At 36.5% G+C, this 19,572-nt stretch overlaps 2 protein-coding genes across 4 annotated transcripts; both read left to right on the forward strand.

The window, feature by feature from the left end:
• Positions 1–1,905: 1,905 nt before the first annotated feature.
• LOC132185932 (uncharacterized) lies at positions 1,906–8,557 on the forward strand. The gene is made up of 11 exons (XM_059599749.2): positions 1,906–2,578; positions 3,130–4,011; positions 4,094–4,181; positions 4,773–4,835; positions 4,916–5,079; positions 5,436–5,511; positions 6,319–6,378; positions 6,463–6,588; positions 7,407–7,616; positions 7,737–7,834; positions 7,939–8,557. Exons 1-11 carry the CDS (start codon positions 2,226–2,228, stop codon positions 8,135–8,137), a joined length of 2,319 nt encoding a protein of 772 aa, XP_059455732.2. The 5' UTR covers positions 1,906–2,225; the 3' UTR covers positions 8,138–8,557.
• A 545-nt stretch (positions 8,558–9,102) lies between these two features.
• Positions 9,103–17,480, forward strand: LOC132183672 (uncharacterized). 3 transcript variants are annotated; one of them, XM_088518394.1, is made up of 17 exons: positions 9,103–9,360; positions 10,053–10,171; positions 10,262–10,522; positions 10,623–10,720; positions 11,289–11,451; positions 11,554–11,664; positions 12,077–13,117; positions 13,217–13,369; positions 13,461–13,560; positions 13,651–13,745; positions 15,256–15,447; positions 15,537–15,593; positions 15,670–15,741; positions 15,956–16,054; positions 16,218–16,349; positions 16,470–16,643; positions 16,864–17,480. In XM_088518394.1, the coding sequence occupies exons 1-17, from the start codon at positions 9,339–9,341 to the stop codon at positions 17,032–17,034; spliced, it is 3,060 nt and encodes a 1,019-aa protein (XP_088374520.1). In that variant the 5' UTR covers positions 9,103–9,338; the 3' UTR covers positions 17,035–17,480. The 3 variants fall into 3 exon arrangements, with proteins under 3 accessions (XP_088374520.1, XP_088374521.1, XP_088374522.1); XM_088518395.1 differs by having other exon boundaries at positions 10,056–10,171; XM_088518396.1 differs by lacking the exons at positions 9,103–9,360; positions 10,053–10,171 and having other exon boundaries at positions 10,436–10,522; positions 10,618–10,720.
• Positions 17,481–19,572: the final 2,092 nt, after the last annotated feature.

A 19,572-nucleotide genomic window follows, 5' to 3' on the forward strand; every position in this document is an offset into this window, starting at 1 on the left:
TCCGACTTGATTCTCCTATAAATAGGAGCATGTTATATTGTAAATATTACTCAGAGAAATAAGAGCTTAATTTAACCTTAGGGCTTGATCTTGTGGATGTAGGTCATAGACCGAACCACGTATATCTCTGTGTCATCAATTTGAAGTACTATTTTATTCAAATGTCTATAATGATGCGGACTATAGTGCTTCAACGAAAAAAGATTGTATGAAGCTTAATTATTTTTTCGGAATTGATTTTGGGCATTTTTCGCGTTGAGAAGGCAAAAATTAAAAGAAAATATAGAGACATGTCACGTAATCTAAATTATTATATATTGATTAAGAAAAGTCATGAAAGAACATACAAGTTCAAAATGAGGGAAAATCTCTTGAAGTCAAAGGTCAATCTCATTTACACCATTTTCTTCCTTCTGATCATGTAGAGTGAATCTCATAGTTTCAACGAATGGCACCTGGCAATTTATTCTTTTGTGTGCCGAATATTAAATTAACAAATAAGATTTATTTGTACTTCAATAAACTATTTGATTATAATCACGTGTAAAACTTTGCAGAAGCAAACAATAATTTTATATTACTTATTCTTAACTAATATTAATACTTTTTTTTTTTTTTATATATAAACAATTGATAAATTTTGAGTGGATTTCTACTGTATTGAATCAAGTAAAATTAATAGAAAAGGCGAAAATAAAAGAACCAGGGTCTTGTTTATTCAATTTTTTATTTTATTTTCTCAAAATAAATATATAAACAAACAATTAAAAATACAAAAAAAAAAAAAAAGTTATCATTTATATACCACATCGTTGTACCTTTTTCAAATTAAAAATAAATAAATAAATAAATAACTTCCAAAACACATTCGAGAATTCATTATAATTTTTAGGAAAAAAAAAGGTTTTCAAAGGTCCTTGAAATTAATTTTTATCAAATCGCTTTCTAACACTTAAATTTGATCAATTTATTTTCTAAGGTTAAAACAAATAGATAATTTCATCAACCTTTTGTAAATTTATAATGGTTCTACGCGTCATATCTAATCAAAGGGCGACATGTGTTTCCTTTAATTAAAAAAATTAAATTTTATAATAAAGTACTACTATATATTTTACTTCTATCTTACTTTCATTTTACTGGATTGACGTAATAGTGCTTATCAACTATGAGAGTCCCTACTATTAAGTCTATTCTGATAACACCCATTTTATACCCTCTAATTACTATGTGACATATCATCAATTTAAAAAAAAATGCAAAAAATAAAAGTGAGAACAATCACACCAATTCAGAGGAAAAAAAAAAAAAAAAACCCCGTAGCGTGGGTTTGGCTGGCGGTGAACGCCTCAAACCCTGCCAGGCGTGACTTGCCTCAAAACCTGTTTTTAATGCCCCAAAACCCATTTCTAATTCCCAAAACCTGTTTATAATGCCTCAAAATCCGTTTTTAAAGCATCAAAACTCATTTTTATATTTAAAACTAAAACTTAGAGGTAGAAGGTTAACCCTTTAGGAATTTTATCACCTTAAAAGTTAGTGTATTTTGGTCCAACTTATTTTTGTGTACTTTTTTATATTTTTGCTTATTTATCTATTATTGATTGAGGGTCGTAAAATGAGTGTTATCTGGAGAACGATCCTGATAAAAAAGTTTTCTCATCAACTTTTTGATTAATTTTCATACAAAAAAAATTAATAATTAATGACTGCTGCCACGTAAACCAAGTGAGACATATCAATATTTATCATAATTAAAAATCGATAAATTGTAGATAATTTATGGGGTGAATGAAAAAAAGAGCGGTGAGACCAATGAGAAGCTAACAAGTAACAACAGTGCAAAGGAAAAGACCGTTGTGGGCTGTGGGTGGTGGCGATAGCGCCCGCGGTTGACCATTTGAATAAAACATGAAGGTGGGGGAGTTTGTCGTACGCACACGGCGCATCGTAGATCTTGTCAACCTTGACCTTGTTTGTGTGATTCAGAACCATAAAAAAACTCGGTGGACAATCTAGGCATCGTGTTTCTGACTCCGATCTCTCCGACCTCGTCCCTGAGTTGTTCAAGTCAAACAAACTGACATTTAAATATTTTCAAACTTAATAATAATACAAGTAAAAGCGAAGCGAGAAATCACCGAGGTGTTTCCCATTTCCCATGGCTTACATAGCTGTCGGTGCACTTCTCACATGACGGGTTTCGCTTTCCCCTCACCTACCTAATGAATTACTTCCACAAACCCTCTTCCTCTTCTGCTCCTTCTTCTTCTTCTTCTTCGCCTTCCGATGTCAATGCCGGTAATTCCGTTAAGGATCGGGGGATAATACAGTCCTTTACACAGAGGCGCCTCACGCGGCAGAGGAAGCTCCGTCACGTGAGCGAGCAAGACATCGGCTTGCAGGGTTCTCCCGATTCGAGTCGGAAGTCGCCGTCGCTGGGGGAGTCGGAACACTGGTCGATCTCCGCGGTGCCGCAACCGTTGCCGCTTCCCGAATTGCCTTCCAGTCGGAGACCCGAGTCAACGGCGTTGAATTCCGGGCAGGCTCATCTCGGGTCGCCTCAAGAACTGGGAAGGTAAAAGCTTGTGCTTCTTGGCCTTCCTTTTGGGTTTAATTACTTGTTTAGCTGAGTTTTGATGATAGCATAAATTAGGATTTTGGATGTAGAGTGGATTGGATATTAGGACTCATATCACCTGTTCTGATGTTACAAAAAACTTTCACATTTCTCAAAAGTCTAAACCAACAACTGCGGCTAAAAAAGGTTGAATATTTAATTAAAATAGGACTAAACTGTAGATTTAGACTTGGAACTCATCACCTCTATTCTGTTCTCACATCAAGTTAAATCATCACTTATCTCAAAAGGACAAGAAATGATGAATTTAATAATTTAATTAATATTGTATCCTTCATTTGGTTCCTTTTGTTCTGTTTGTGCTTTAATCTAGAGTTGACACAAAGCATTACATCCAGTTTTATTGTGGCTTCTTATGCTCAGAATCATGGTTGGATTACAGGATAGTAGAAGGCTTAACAAAATAACATGCTATATGTATATGCATATGTGTCTGTTCTATCACCCTGTTAATTGCTCTAACAATTTTTGCTCTTTTAAACTATCAGGAAGAGCATAGATAATGTTGCCACGATTTCAGTGAAACCTACAAGCGACCATCATAGCAGATTCTCCCAGGATGTACATAAGGAATTTACTCGTTACAACTTGAGGCTGAATATTCCTGCCAGGACCAGTCTGCCATGTGATTTTTCAAGTCCTGTTAGCCCACAAAGACCAAAAAAGACTCGGGAATTTTTGCCTTCTTCTGTTACCACAAGTTCAGCCAAGTCCCCAGACAATTTTTTTAGGGGATTCTCTCAAGATGTAAATGCTGAACGTGGTAATTACAACTTGAGGCTTAAAGCTCCTGCCAGGAGTGCTCCGACCAGTGTTTTTTCAAGTCCTGCTGCGAGCCCACGAAGATTGAACTCTGGAGATCTCTTTCCTTCTTCTGCGGCTTTTCAAGAATTTCAGGATAGCCTTGTTGGTTTTGCTTCAAAAGTGTCACCAGCAAAAACCATGCATAGTCCTGACCTGTCTCCTAAATGCAGCCCAACAGTCTCAAGTCCCCTGCTCACCCCCAAAAGTCCAAAAAGAACTGCATTTCAGTCACATCAGAGTTTCATGGAGTGGCCAGAGATCAGTGCCTACCCTTTGCCCCTTCCCCCAGGAGTAACATTACCATCACAATCATCTCCGCAATCACAATCAACTACCACACATCACCCAGGAGTAACATTACCATCACAATCATCTATGCAATCACAATCAACTACCACACATCACCCAGGAGTAACATTACCATCACAATCATCTATGCAATCACAATCAACTACCACACATCATGTTACAGAACAACAACGTGCTTCATCTTTTAAAGGTCAATGGCAAAAAGGAAAACGCATTGGGCGTGGTACATTTGGAACTGTATACCTTGCCACTAACCTGTAAGCAAGTTTCTGAAGATTTATGATGATTGTTTATTGACTTTCTTCTACACTTAACATTGCCTTATATATTTATATGCAGAGAGACTGGAGCTTATTGTGCAATGAAGGAAGTTGATCTCATTCCTGATGATCCTAAATCTGCTGAATGTGTAAAGCAGTTGGAGCAGGTACTTGTTAATGTTCTTCTTTAATTTGGGGCATAGTTGCTGTCAAGGGAGATGCAAAAAATGACCGAGAAGGTAATAATGGTGAAAAAATATACGTGTGTCCAACAGCCCCGAGTAGTTAATGAAGGGTTCATAGAGCCAACCACAGTCGATTAAGATTGAGGCTTAATTGAGTTGAGTTGCTATAATAAATTGTAGGAAGGGAGTGAGCTTTGGTTCCTACTACATGATGGAGATAGATGTCTGCAACCTGCGTAATGGCCATTTGGCTCTTGGGAACCCTAGACCCTTCTAGACTCCAATAAGTGGCATTCCCTAAGACTATTTACACTCTTGTTTTGTCCCCTTTCACTGGTGCTAAGGACCTAAGACCACTTGTCTCTCTACAGAAAAAAATCTGCATGATAAATCACAATGATAACCATTGTTGTTTGGGGTTTTCAGTTCATGCTTTTAGCATTTTCTATTTCGTCAATTAAGGGCATGCACAGAGACCTTATCTTAATAATTGGAAATTCAGTTCTAGCTTTGTAGATGTTTTGCTTGTCTTTCAGATATTCTAGTTCTGTTCTTACTCATTTGTTGCATCAGGAAATAAAAGTTCTCCACCAACTGAACCACCCCAACATTGTGCAGTATTATGGCAGTGAGATAGTGAGTATTGCTTTGGTTCTTGTTATATTATATTGGTTTTCGTACGCCTGACCAATTAAGGGAACAATGTTTATTGGTAGGTTGATGACCACTTTTACATATATTTGGAGTATATTCATCCGGGATCAATTGATAAATATGTACATGAACATTTTGGAGCTATTACTGAGTCTATAGTTCGCAATTTCACTCGCCATATCCTTTCTGGGTTGGCTTACTTGCATAGCAAAAAGACTATCCACAGGTAATTATCACGTTAAGGAAAAAACTTGCATTGCAGTTTATTTCTCTGTTAACCATGTACTGTACTTCATAAAATGCATTTCAATAAATTATGGATAAACTGAATTTTTTAAAACCAAACACATGATTATGTAATGGGCATTCTTTGAAAATATAAGAGAACCAATTGGCCTTGTTAGGAAGATTATAAGGAATACCAAGTTTTTTAGTTATATATATCCGCTAATTTTGTGAATTGTGCCAATTTTAATTTTAATTTGCCAGCTACTTCTAGTGGCCAGTAAAGCACATTGTTCGAGAAGTCTGGTTGTTTTGTTGATATGAGGTTTTGGTGACTTGGATGATTGTGCTGTACAGGGATATCAAAGGTGCAAATTTGCTTGTTGATGCATCTGGTGTTGTTAAACTTACAGATTTTGGGCTGGCTAAACATGTAAGTGTTAAATTTCTATCGGCACCTTACAATTTGTTAGTTGTTGCAAGGGAAAAATACATAGAAGACCCCTGTGGTTAGGCTGTGGGAAAGGTCGTTTGGGATTTGTTCTAAGTGTAGAGGATGTCTTAAAACATGGAACCTCCTTTAAGCGTAGTTTGTAAGACTTAACCCCTTCATATTTATGTTCAAAGTAACACAAGCTACACATTATCTCCTAACCAATCAGAAAATGTCATGTCACTATACAATGTTACAACCTCCCTCATTTGTCGTTTATTCATTCATAAAAAAAAAATAAAAAAATAAAAAATAAAACTAAGAATAATATATAATTTTATGATTTCATGAAGGGAAAAGAAAATCAATTTGACTATACTTGATGATGATGTAGGTGAATGTATACAATTAATTCATCATAATGTGATTCGTTATAGACTAGATATGTCGATTTTATATTTTATACCTAATCACATAGAGGTTTTAATTACAAACTAAACTTTGGAGAAGTTCCATGTTTAACAATTTAACTACACGGGGATAAAATGTATTATCCCCTTATTATAACTTCCTCAAGCTAGTGTCATCTGTGATTACCACAATGCTGCTGTTATCTTTGGTGAGTGGTGCTCCACCAACATTTCCTGGATACTTTTAATTCTGCATAATCTGGACCAAACGTTACTATTTGGTCTGTTCTTTATAACTATAGTTCAATTCTTTGACTGACCCTGAAGTTTTTTTTCCCCTTTTTTCTTTTTTCTTTCTTTCTGTTGTTTTCATAGTTGAACCCTTGTCTGTATTCAGCTTGCAGGACAATCTTATAATCTTTCCTTGAAGGGCAGTCCATACTGGATGGCTCCAGAGGTACTTCACGTTGCAATTTGATGTAAGTTTGTATAGAGCCTGTGCCTTTCCCTTCTTTTCTTGACTCTGATTACTGTTGTGCAGGTCATGCAAGCTGCGATGCAAAATGATCCCAATCCTGATCTTGCTTTGGCCGTTGATATTTGGAGTTTGGGCTGCACCATCATTGAAATGCTGAATGGAAAACCTCCTTGGAGTGATTTTACGGGGGTGAGGACACGATTAAGCTTGTTACCCTTTATTCATCATTATCTAGGCTTGTAAATGTTGTCTACATGCCACAGCTTCATGTGCTCCGTATATATTCAACCTACCTGATTTATATGGACTTGCTTAAGAATCACGCTTGTGCTAAGGAATTTCTTGTGGTTAATTTGCTCATGAATAACTGCTTGTTTGTATTATGCTTTTTCTTTTTTGGTAACATGACCCTAATTCCATAAGAATGCATTTAGGGGTTGAAATCTTGAGGTGCGTTTGAAAACAGGTGATAGTTATGTGTGAATGGTTCTCATTTCTTACTTAGTTTGAGGTAGCTTGTATTGTAATTAGAATGTTAGGAGAATTTGTAGTCTTCTTTTCCTATTTATTACTCCTTGAGTACTGATTTCCGGTAGGTGTAATATGGTTTGCTTCCTGATGGCACTGAAGAGTATTTTTCTCAGATCCAGCGAGCCGAGATCTGGTTGCACATAAAATAAGGAAATTGTTATTATCTCTTTGTTCTTATTATATGATAGCATCAATATTATAGTCTTGCCACTGTTGATGTGTCTCGACATGTGCTGATCTCTTCAGTTTGCATGGTATCAATGGACTCTTAGCTAGTTCTCAATTTTGTTTTTCTCTGCTTGCATCTTACAACATTTATGAGACAATGTGTGCTCATATGTTTTCTTTATTCAACCAGGTATCCATGTCACCCTTGGACATGACAACATACATTTTAATTACATTACTTTTGCATGCGCTTGTGTTTTTAACTTTTTATCTCTTTTTAAGTATCCTAACTTCCTTCATTTTTCCAGCCACAAGCTATGTTCAAAGTTTTGAATAGATCCCCACCCATACCAGAAACATTATCCCCAGAGGGAAAGGATTTCCTCCGTTGTTGCTTTAGGAGAAATCCTGCAGAACGGCCAACAGCTAGCAAGTTGCTTGACCATCCCTTTGTACGAAATTCACATGATCAAAATGTTTCACTCTGTGTGCAGACATTTTCTGCAGTGAATCTTACAGTAAGTCCTTAATCATTAGCCATAATGGCCTCCAGCTAATTAAAAAATTAAATAGAAAAAAGAGAAACAAATATATGACTGATTTACTCACATCTTTTGTATCTGTGTGGGATCTTCTAGGATAAGCGACATACGGCAGGAGATGGAACAAAGCATAAAGATCCGATGTCAGTCTCTGCCGGCACACGGAGTACGAACGGAAATCTGCCTTGTAGTTGGTAAAAAATACTTCCCAAACTACTCAGATTGCGATTGTTGAATTGCTCTTGCTTGGCTACTCAATTTGGCTTCAAGCAATGTAATTTGTTGTTGTTTCTTTCAGTGGATACTTTCAACATTATAATTCTAAAATTTCTAGCTCCACTGAGGCTTTCCATCATCCTCACTGCTCTATGCTTCAAGTCAGGCCTTCTCAATCTATCACACAGTTGATTCATGGTTCACATAGTTGCAGTCCTTCAAATATTTCAAGCAATGTGCCCCTCGGAAGGACTCATGGAAGGGAAGTCTCAAATCACTGAAATATTTTTGTAGTTGACTTAGATTGATGTGGAACTATGGTACTCTTAAGAGTACAACCAAGGAAGAGGCCTGCAGGGAACTCTAATGGAGGTTTTCGCCTAACCTTTTAGAGCTTTCTTTTGTCTTCCATCCAACAGAGGTTCAATTTACCATGGATGAATCTTTGGTGCCTCTTTTGAAGTTACAAGGCCTTTACCTGGAAATCAACTCAGCTGGAAATCCGAACCTTGTCATCTTAGATTGTCTCTCTTAGGGCTTGAACTAACACTAGGAAAATGGAAATGATATCCAGCAGATGCAAAAATATGAAGGAAAAAAGTTAGGGTGATGTTGTCACATTTACACATGACAAATGATGGACTCAGATGATTTGTAAATATTGAGGCTCCATTTTGTTTCAATTAATTCATTTCACAATAGATTTCTGTTCCAACTAAGCTGTCTACCTAGTGGCAGCTAAAGCTTGTTTCCTTGCTTAATTTTATTGTCATTTTTTTTTATCACCGCCACATCACTTTGGAACAAAAATAATTTCCAAGATAAGTACTTAAATATGAAAAAAAAAAAAAAATGTCATTCAAAATGGGGGGGAAAAATTTATAACACCCTCAAATCGGTAGAACAAGATTCTTTTTAGTCTATTTTAGATTGGAGAATATTCAGTTAAGGGTCAAGATCTCTCTAAAGAGATCCTAAGGCTATAAATGAGATACTTGCCTATTAATAAAAATAATAATAAAATAATATATATTAAAAACAAAAAAAACAAAACAAAACACTAAAGAGCGGCTGACCACCCCAGTTGAGGTTGGGGTGACTTTGGCCACGTGGTCTTGGATGGCCGAGGGCCAAATAAAAAAATAATAATAATAATTTGGCCTGTCCACCCCTAAAGGGCCATGGGGTGAATCAGCCACCCTCCCCCCAAAATGCAAACTATTATTTAAAAAACACGTATCAGAGACTTTTAATTGAAATTCACAACCGCGCCAATTCGCAGAAAGCTGACGGAACCACGGTAGCCAAAGTGCTGAACCCCCAATGCCTCGCAAAGCGACCGGCAAGAGTAGGGATGTGCTCTTCTTCTGCGCATTTGCCCCAAAAAAGAATTAGGGCAAAACGAAGAAATTCCTTGACGGAACCACAGTAGCCAAAGTGCTGTTTTCTCTGCTATCGTTGGTTGATCTGTAAATTATTTCAATGGGAAAACTTCTCTGCTATGGTAATATGTTTTTCACATCTAGTTCACTAATTTTATTGGGTTTATTTCGTCTTAATTTGTTTTCATTACTTTCCAAATTAGACTCCCAAACACGGTGTAGATGGGTCTAAATAGAAGAACTAATTTGAAATTTAACACACAGGAAAAAGAATTGAAAAAAGAAAAAAGACTTATTAGGTAATTGAGTTTGAAACTCGAGTTGGGTTATTGTTTAATTGGGAATTTAGTTAAATGAGTATGCTCATTAATTGAACCCACATTGATAACAAGTAGATTAGTTTCTTGAATGCCTCTATCTGTTAGGTCAAATGTGTTTTTCCAATCAATAGAATTGAAATATTAGAATTTAAAGATTGTGCAATAGAAATCTACTGGTTAGTTGATTATTCCTTGGGAAACTTCCTGTACCAAATGAGCCCTATGGTGTATGATGAATCTTGATTCTCTATCTTCCCTTTGATATGGTAGTTATTTGAGGCAGAATCTAAAGAACTTGACTCAGGAACCTAATAGGAGTTATACCCAATTTGTTATTAGTTAAAAATCATCCATAGATGTTCTGAAATTCTCGCCCAGGAATGAGCTATGTTGGTTTTGGGGATTTTCGTATTAAGTTTTAATTTTAGTCAGGCTATGCTGTACAGACACTATGCTTTTTCTTGCTCTTATAGACTTGCATTATCTTCAATCAGCAGAGAGGGCAAAGACAGAAGTTTCTGAAAGTTTAATCAATAGGATCTATGATGTCTTCTCTGATGGCATACATTTTGCAACACCAATTTCATCCTTGAGGACAAATGAAGTTGACCTGGTACGGCCATGTCTTGGTATAATATGCTCCTAATTTTGCTTTCATAGCTGATTTTAACTTAAAGATACCATCTTTGTCTTCTCGTCCTAGGTACAAGGTGTTTTGCGGATGTTGCAAGGACGTTCTAGTTCCCTCTTCTATTGGGACCAGAGTGAAGGGAGTTTTAATACCAAAACTGGGATATATGTGGCTCACCTTTCCCATACAAGCCTTGTCACCATTCTCAATCAATTTATGTATGCTGCGACATGCTTACAGCTGGTAGAAATATTAATCAATAAAGTTGAGACATCAGTGAGATTTCCTCCTACTTTGAGGGCATTTACATGCTCTGTTTCTGCATGGCTTAAGGTATGTATTTAATACCAATTGCTGGATTACTTATATGATTTCTATAATCTACTATCTTTATCACTGTCATGAAGACTAAGTTTACCTGTTTTTAGAGCAGAGGTTGAGGGATATTGCTCTCAAGGAGGAAATGAAGATACATGATGCTGACATTGGAACCACTCTGACCTTATTAGGGTTGACCAGTTCTTTATCAAGGTTTGTACTTGTAAAACCTCATCAGAGTTAGCAATGTGGTAGTTGTTGCAGCTTGCGTTATCCTATTGGTGACTAATACTATCCATAGTTTCTCAACTTCGTGTTAAGATCTTCTTGTATCATTTTTATCTTTAAAGTTTTTATTCTCTGGGTCCAGGAGCTTACTGAATAAGAGAAATTAAAAAGAAAAAGAAAAAAGAGGAGGAATATAAACTGAATGGTTTAATCTTTCCAATTTGCACCACCATCTCTTCTTATCCCTTGTAAGGGCAGCCCTAAAACATCATAAATTTGTGTGTTAGACACATCATCATGTATAAGCATTTTGACTCTGTCTATAGGTCCAACATGCTTGTCACATTTCATTTTGTTTTGGGTCACTGCATTAGATATCTTGCATTTTGAGTTACATGTGACACTAATCTCAGAGTCCTTGTTATATATTTTTCCCTGCTCTATAAGGTATTTATCAAAAATAAGAATTCATTATGTAATCACATTTATGGTCTCAGTCTTGTTTATCCTCTTGTTGTTTTGACAATCACTGATTACCTTTTATTTATATTAGTCTTTGCTCAGGTGCTGAGCATCTATTTCAAATAGTTCATGGAGCTATTCCCCAAGAGTCTTTTGAATCTAAATCTTCTGTTCCAGCTGCTGAATTAGCTGTTCACGTGCTTGACTATCTTTACAAGAAGCTTGATGAAGTGTGTCTAGTGCAAGGTGGTGAGGTTGTTACTACAGTGCAATACATTGAGCTTGCCTGCTTGGCATTAATTTCTTGTGTTTCACCTAGTATATGCATTGAAATTTAGAACTTTTGCTAATTTCAGGAGGAAGCTTATCAGATGCTACTCCATATATTTGTTGGGAGTTTGTTGCCATATATTGAGGGTCTTGATTCCTGGCTATTTGAAGGAACACTAGATGATCCTTTTGAGGAGGTAATTATGATTAACAATTTGTTTTATATCCAAAAGCATAGAAAAGTTTGTTTATTTAGTGATCAAGGACACCTTCGAAGTAACTCTACACTTCTGAAGATTGAGATAATTTCATGTAATTCTTTCCAAAAAGGTTTCCCTGGTGCAACAATGGTAATGATTTTTTTGCTGATGACTTTCGTTGTGTTGTCTGAGTGGATATGAGGGAACATCATGTTTGACGCCCCATAAGATCTTTTATCAGTTGAATGTTTGTATGCCATATGTTCCCGATATATGTACTTCTGAAATTAAGGTTTTGTCTCATTATTTATGTAAGCAGTATTGACAGAGGGATTTTCTATTATTGCTGTTCCTTTTCTTCTTATATTCTCTGTAGATACTGTGTTGATCATCCTTGTACACTTCGCAGATGTTCTTTTATGCTAACAGAGCAATCTCGGTTGATGATGCTGAGTTTTGGGAGAAGAGCTATTTATTAAGATTAGTACAACTTCAGAAGTCTGATGATGAGCTCTCTACCACAACTCGTGTCATTGATCGTGTATCTCTAACAAATGACAAGAAGGAAATTAACGAACGGGATTCCATCTCTGTGTCTAGTTTTATCAAAGGAAAAGAGCAGAGTATTAGAGATTGCCAAGCTTGTCCTCTGTTTATTAAGGACATATTTAAATTGATTCTATCTGCTGGAAAATCATTGCAGCTGATCCGACATGTTCCTACCACATTCTCAGCAGCGTCTGGCAAAGGAAGTGATTCTCAGTTTTATGGTTTTGGAAGTTCTGGTGATGGTTTTCATTGTGGGCAGAGTATAGCAGGGTTAACCTTATCAGAAGTTTTCTTTGTGTCCTTAGCAGGTCTTATAGGCCATGGTGATCACATCTCTAGATACTTTTGGCAAGATGACTACTGCAAATCTGAGATTACTACATCATTTGATGAATCCAGTGTGAACAAGCGAAAAGTGGAAAATCATGGTAGTGGAACTTTGCCACTTTTCGCATGCTCAGAGAAGATTTGGTATAAGTTCTTGGTTGATACATTGCTGCAGAAAAGAGCAACCAATTTGGAGTCTGCACATAAGGATGCAAGTTATTTTCAAGACGCAAATGTTGAGTATATGTTTGCCAGTACTGGGGATAAATTGCCCATCTTGGAATCGTTTTGTGCAGAAAATCCAGTTATTACTGTGTGTCAGACAATCCTTAGAAAGAATATGGATGCCTGGAAAACACTTAACTTGTCTAGAAATTTCTATCTATCCCCTTTAAATGATGAGGTTTTACGACAGGCCATATTTGGTGGTGAGAGCAGATCTTCTTATGCTACTCAAGGGACAAACTACAGCTTTGGTTTTCATTTTGGTGAATCCGAATATGTTTGTTCACAAAATGACACAGAGCTGTTAGAAGTGTTGTTTCCTTTTCCTACTCTTCTTCCTTCATTTCAGGTACTACTGGACTGGTAGTTTTCTTAGCAGCTTTCTACTTATAGCTTTTCTAGCATTGCTTAAGAGTATTCCTGAGAGCTTTATGCAATTTGGGAACAGGATGATCTCCACATGTCGGAGCTGTTACCTTTCCAGAAAAACAGCACCCTTACATCAAGAGTTCTTAGCTGGATTCAAAATGTTGAACCGAGAACTACTCCACTTCCTGTGGTTATTATGCAGGAATGCCTTACTGTCTACATTAAGAAGCAAGTAAACAGCTCAAACTAATTTATAGAACTTTTTTTTTTCTTCTTGTGGTAAGCATGCAGTTCATATATTTTAAAAAACTTTTATGTCACAGGTAGATTATATCGGCAAGCATATATTGTCAAAGTTGATGACTGATTGGAGATTGATGGATGAGCTTGCAGTATTGCGTGCCATATACTTGTTAGGTTCAGGTATTTTTTAGAAAGTTGAAGCTGGTCTATGTTCGTCAGTAGACATCTCAAATTTCTTTGACACATTCATTGATAGATTTTTATTTTCAGGTGATCTGCTGCAGCACTTTTTGACTGTGATTTTCAATAAGCTGGACAAGGGAGAAACCTGGGATGATGATTTTGAGTTGAATACAATACTACAGGTGAAGTTACTCCATGCAATAGAATATTGTGCTTACCATTGTGGTAGGCTGTAAGGTTTCTACTTTCAGTTCATGTTATGGAGCCATATCTTGCATCTGGGATAATTACTAGGTTTTTTGAATATAAAGATTTGATCAAAGATTTCATGACAGCTGTCAACGTAACAAAACTGCTTTTAATTTATCTATTTTCTTTTATGTTCAGAGAATTGTTTATTTTAAGAATACTTGGTATCTGTTATCACTGAGATCCCTTTTACCATAAAAGGAGAATCTTATAAATTAATTTCTTTAACTAATTACTTTATGAAGTAATACTGTAGTTAGATTCATGTGAGACTTCTTTTACATCTCAAACTGTGTAGTCCAGTGCTTTCTCTCTCTCACATGCGCACACACAAGCAGACACACACAAAGTCTCTATACTTGTCTTAAATATTCTCTTAGGGAACTCTTCTAATTCTTATGGAATTGATATATTCACTTTTGCAATCTCCCTCCTTTCTTAATATTTTAATTTCTTTCCTAGTGAAAATTATGCCAGTCCACTGTGAAAATCCATAGCATGAAAAGAAAGTTGGTAGAATAATATGGAGACATGAACATACTACAAATAGGTAATAGAAGGGTTTGATAGCATGGAGAGCTGTGCCCTCTTGTTTACTTTGGAACTTTTGGACAGAGGGAAATAGGTGGGCTTTTGAGGCTAAAGGGCACTCCATGTTGGAGATTAAAATGGAATATCTCAGGGCCTAGTTATATTGGGTTTCATTCATCCTTTTGTACAGTTTTGTGCCCATTTTTGGGTTTTATTAATGTTAGATTTTGGAAATGTAACCCCAAGGGGTTGGCAAAAGTGGTAAAAGCCTTGGTCTTTGTGGTAGTCTATGAGGTCTAAGGTTCGAATCCCCTTGGGTGCAAACATTCTTTGGGGCCAGGCCTCTGGTGAAGCCGGTGTATTACCCAATTCGTGTGGAGGGGGCGCTTTACACGGGTCTGAGGTTTACTTAACAGGGATGGATACACTAAGTGGCCTTGCCTTTGAGGTGTTCCTTGATATCCAAAAAAAAAAAAAAAGATTTTGGAAATGTATCAATATTTTTCCCTTCGCATTTCTTTTTTCTTTTTGAGGGGCACCCTTTTGTTTACTTCCTATGTGTGTGGGTTGTGCCCCCTTTCCGGTGCTTTTTGCCCAGTAGGAACAAAAAATGGTTAATTGCTACAGAACAGATAATGGACTCATTGAATTTCTGTTGGAGGCCCCGTGCAACTATTGGGTATATGGGGCTAGGGCTAACGATCTCATACTCTGCCACCAATGTAGAAAGAACATGATGTGAAACATATGATGAATCGTTGGTTCCATAATAGAGCTTACTATTTAATTTTATTGAACGATCTACTACATTGCAAAGTTGGTATATATTGGTGCTATTTGTAATGCTTAATGTGGTTTTCATTTTTCTTGCCACTTTATATCATAGTAATGGCCTGCGTTTATTGAATGTAGGAATCTATTACAAACTCTGCCGATGGAATGCTACTAAGTTCTCCAGATTCATTGGTTGTGTCCATAACTAAAAATCAAGGTTTTGATGGTGATCAGCAACCTAATGCAGCTACTGTTGCCTCTACTCCTCATAAAAGTCGTACTCACAATTTTGGGATTGATGGGCTTGATTTACTGAAATTTACCTACAGGGTTCGTTCTATGTTTAGGTTCACTTTCTATTATCTTTCAACTCCATTTTTTGAATCAACTTTTATGTATACATGAATTGGATGTGACAGGTCTCCTGGCCGCTTGAACTAATTGCTAATACAGAGGCTGTTAAGAAGTATAACCAAGTAATTTTTTCTGCCTCTGGTTTTGTCCAAGGTGTCATCTTCTTGGTGCTCTCTAATTGTTCCATGTTTTATGTAGGTGATGGGATTCCTGTTGAAGGTCAAGCGTGCAAAATTTGTTCTCGATAAGGCTCGGAGGTTGATGTGGAAGGTTAATTTTTGTCACTTTTTTTCTCCAATGTTTTGGTTCTAGCGTATGCTATGAGTTTTCCTTTTGAACAGAGCATATAACCATAGATGAAGACACACGTATATGTATTTTAAGGATCTATGTGGACAATATCATTTCTTGTAGACCACATGTTTTAAGGCTTTCGATTTATATGATATTTGAATTACCTTTATCTTTATTATGCCTCTTGCAGGGTAGAGGCACTGTGACAAACAACCGCAAGCACCACTGGTTAGTGGAGCAGAAACTCCTCCATTTCGTGGATGCTTTTCACCAATACGTAATGGACAGAGTAAGGCTTGCCCCAATGTGTATATACCTTACTTTCATGGGAATTGTATCATTGTTTGCAATCTTTGACCTGTGGACATGGACAAGAACGTAGTTTTTTTTCCATCCGAGTTTGTGTTCAGAAGAATGAACTTCTCTGATCCCTGACGAGGTTTAGTAAGCAGGTATATCATAGTGCATGGCTTGAACTATGTGAAGGAATGGCAGCTGCTCGATCCTTGGATGAAGTCATAGAAGTGCATGAGGCCTACTTATTGTCGATTCAGCGACAGTGTTTTGTTGTCCCAGATAAATTGGTGGGTAATTTTGCCCTTTCTTGGGTGTTTTTGTTCTATTTATATATGCAAGGATATTTTTTAAATTGGTGATTGTTGCGAAGAAATACTGAGTTCGATTAATTCTCTCTTTGCATTCAGTGGGCTCTGATTGCAAGCCGAATCAACAGTATTCTTGGATTAGCGCTTGATTTCTATTCCATACAGCATACACTAAGTAGTGGTGGAGCAGTTTCTGCAATCAAGGCCAGATGTGAAATGGAAGTGGACCGAATTGAGAAACAGTTTGATGATTGCATGGCTTTCCTACTAAGAGTAAACTTCTATTCACTCATTAAAAAAGTATTGACTGTTTGTAATGTGACAGTCCAAGTTTGAACTCATAGTTTACCGACAGTCAACATCCTTTCCCGAAGCACAAATATATGCACAAGTAGATGTACATCCTCATGTAGTTGCACTCACAAATACATGCATGCTTTCATACAAACACTGCCTTAAACGGGCATATTATACTGTGTGGTGTTCTATGCAGGTCCTATCTTTCAAGCTCAATGTGGGGCACTTCCCTCATTTGGCAGATTTGGTTACTAGGATCAACTATAACTATTTTTACATGTCTGATGGTGGAAACTTGATGGTTGCACCTGGCTCCGAAACTGTTGGTATGAGACTGGGGAAGGTCTTTGGGGGTAGAACAGAGTAATTAATATTGTTCTCTGAATTCTTTTGAGGGCGATGATGTCCTATCATTTGCACAGAATCTGAAAATGCCTGTTCGATCTCCTCCTTGCTTTGGGTTTGTTGACGGAAGCAGCTGTTGTGGCAGGAGCCCTTACAAATCTCAGAATTTGCCCACCTATGTCTTTCTAGTCCCCATTTGGCTATCTTGCTTCCTCTGCAATGTTATGTTTCATAGCCTTGATAGGTATTTGTGCAAATATGTGCTTCTGACACTCTCAGGTCATGATATTTTGGTTCCCAAGCACCAAAAAGAACATATAAAAGGTATTCAAATGTAACATATTGTAATTTATATTACTGCTACAGGGCAAATGATGCAAGTATATACAGTGTATTACAGTGAACATGAAAGCAAGATTATTGCTTCTATGCGCATCTACCCTAACCACCATTCTTGATGCTGTGACAGGACGAAGTGTCATCTTCTGTTATAGCTCATAAGCAACAGCCATGTATTAGTGTGAAGCTTATTATAAGATTATATGGATCTCTGACCAAATCACTGGAGATTTTCTTGTGAAAAAATAAATGGTGAAAATTACCTCCAGTAAAAAATGAAAAGAAAGAAAAGAAAGAAATTCTCTCCCAAGCAAATTTGGCTACCTTCGAATATGTCTAACAAGCAAGTATACGAATAGAAATTGAAAACACGCTAGCAATTCAGACAATAAATATAAGAAAATTTATATGAAGCTCATTTGCCTAAACAAATTTTGGGCTATTCACCCACTTGCTCGGACATCTGGATTTCATTGAGATTTTCTCATACTTGTTAAAGATGCTGAACCAAAAATAAAAATGAGCTAATGCATCCAAAATGCAGTAATAGCTTTGACCAATCATATCGTGCAAAGAAACATTCATGTTTTTGTGCAGGAAATGATTGATTTTGATTACAAGCGTATACAGTCTTGGTGTTGACAAACTTCCACATCATGATATTCAATCTGTTTCGATTTTGCTACTTCTTAAAGTGGAAAGCTTGAAAGGCATTTGGGCATCCACAGGCTATGAAACAAATATGAACTTTAATTTGACCAAAGTTCATATTTGTTCCACTGCCTGTCGATGCACAAGCAACCTCGATAAAATTTCTATGATGAGATTTGTGCTGCTTATATTGTAGGGATTTTTAATAATGCAAAAGGCTGCATATGCATTCATTGTCAATGGATCATATTAACTCATTTATAATTGATCCAATGATTTGTATACATAGGCCACCTGCATGCAGAACAAGTTACAATTTCCTTTTCTTTTCTTCTAGCTTCTACTCATGGCCTTTAAGGCTTCTTTTACGGTTTTACCCTACGTGCACTTCTTTAGTATTTTGTTCGAAAAAAATGTTTTGATATTTCACAAAATACACGTTAAGTTTGAGTGTTTTGTGAGTATTTATTGTGTTGTTTATTAATTTTTTATTTCAAAAAAAAAAAAAAAAAATTTGTTATCGAACAATCCTGACGGGGCATAATGGTAATCATTTACCTTAAGAAAACACCATTGTAATTATAATCCAGTGTACTTCGAGATATTCCTGCAAAAGAAGGCTACTTGAGCAATGAGCACTTCATGTAGTAATTGAAATTTACCTTTTTACCTCCATTCATTTTGTGATTTACTTCACCAACTGGAGGAAAGCTGTTTCGTGCATGAGTTAACCAATGGAAAGACTAACTGGAGAGAATTTCTGCAGGCTTAGATGCTAGAAATTTCTGAGCTGCAGTGTGCATAACAATCTTCAGAAGCAAGAGAATCAAATTGATACATACTTTTTTTTTTACCTTTTAATAACAACATTTATAATTTAGATATGTTTGAAGCAGATTTTTGCACGACTGGGACTAAGCAATGATCACCTGCAAAATAAGGAAAAGTCCATCAGAGTGTCGCTGGTGGGGAAGCATCCGATGGTTAAGTAAAATAATTTTTATGAGAGAGAAAGAGACTCAATATAGAGTTTTTGGGCTATTCTATGTCATACCTTTTTGCCCAAATAGTGTTTTCTGATTTTTTGCAAGGAGATGGACGTACAACAAGCTACTTGATACTTGTTCCAGCAAGTTAATCTCATAAAATCTCTTTCATATTTACTATCCAAATTTCTAGCAATCTGAACAGTAAAATTGTTAAAAATCTCTATCCCCAATGGAAAGGCAGGTGGGCGGCTCTTAAAGCTTTTTATTGGGCGCTCTGCTCTTGTATTAGTTATTTCCATATCACAATGCAAAAAAAGAACTGCAAATAACGAAGGAGCAATAGGATTCTGGCTCCAATTTGTTAGTCGTGTATCTCATGCATGCAAAGTCGTAACCTGGACCTCTTTATATATATAGTACTACATACCAAGTGGTCCAATTATATCATTACTATGACAACATTTTCTTTTTCGGGGTTCTGTTTAATATGACAACATGAATGGAACACATGAAGACATCCAACACACATCTAAAGGGACTGATGATTTTAAGTAAAAAAAACAAAACACAATTTTTTTGGG

This window comes from Corylus avellana, chromosome 7 (assembly GCF_965113065.1).
Source record: "Corylus avellana chromosome 7, dhCorAvel1.hap1.2, whole genome shotgun sequence".
Taxonomy (NCBI): domain Eukaryota; kingdom Viridiplantae; phylum Streptophyta; class Magnoliopsida; order Fagales; family Betulaceae; genus Corylus; species Corylus avellana.

Bases quoted from the DNA above. Each gene is read 5' to 3' on its own strand.
- LOC132185932 (XM_059599749.2), top strand. From the start codon at position 2,226: ATGAATTACTTCCACAAACCCTCTTCCTCTTCTGCTCCTTCTTCTTCT. The intron at 5,080-5,435 runs GTAATTATCACG...TGTGCTGTACAG, and splicing joins AGCAAAAAGACTATCCACAG to GGATATCAAAGGTGCAAATT. The intron at 6,589-7,406 runs GTGAGGACACGA...TCATTTTTCCAG, and splicing joins CTTGGAGTGATTTTACGGGG to CCACAAGCTATGTTCAAAGT.
- LOC132183672 (XM_088518394.1), top strand. From the start codon at position 9,339: ATGGGAAAACTTCTCTGCTATG. The intron at 10,721-11,288 runs GTTTGTACTTGT...TATTTATATTAG, and splicing joins TTGACCAGTTCTTTATCAAG to TCTTTGCTCAGGTGCTGAGC. The intron at 16,350-16,469 runs GTGGGTAATTTT...CTTTGCATTCAG, and splicing joins TTGTTGTCCCAGATAAATTG to TGGGCTCTGATTGCAAGCCG.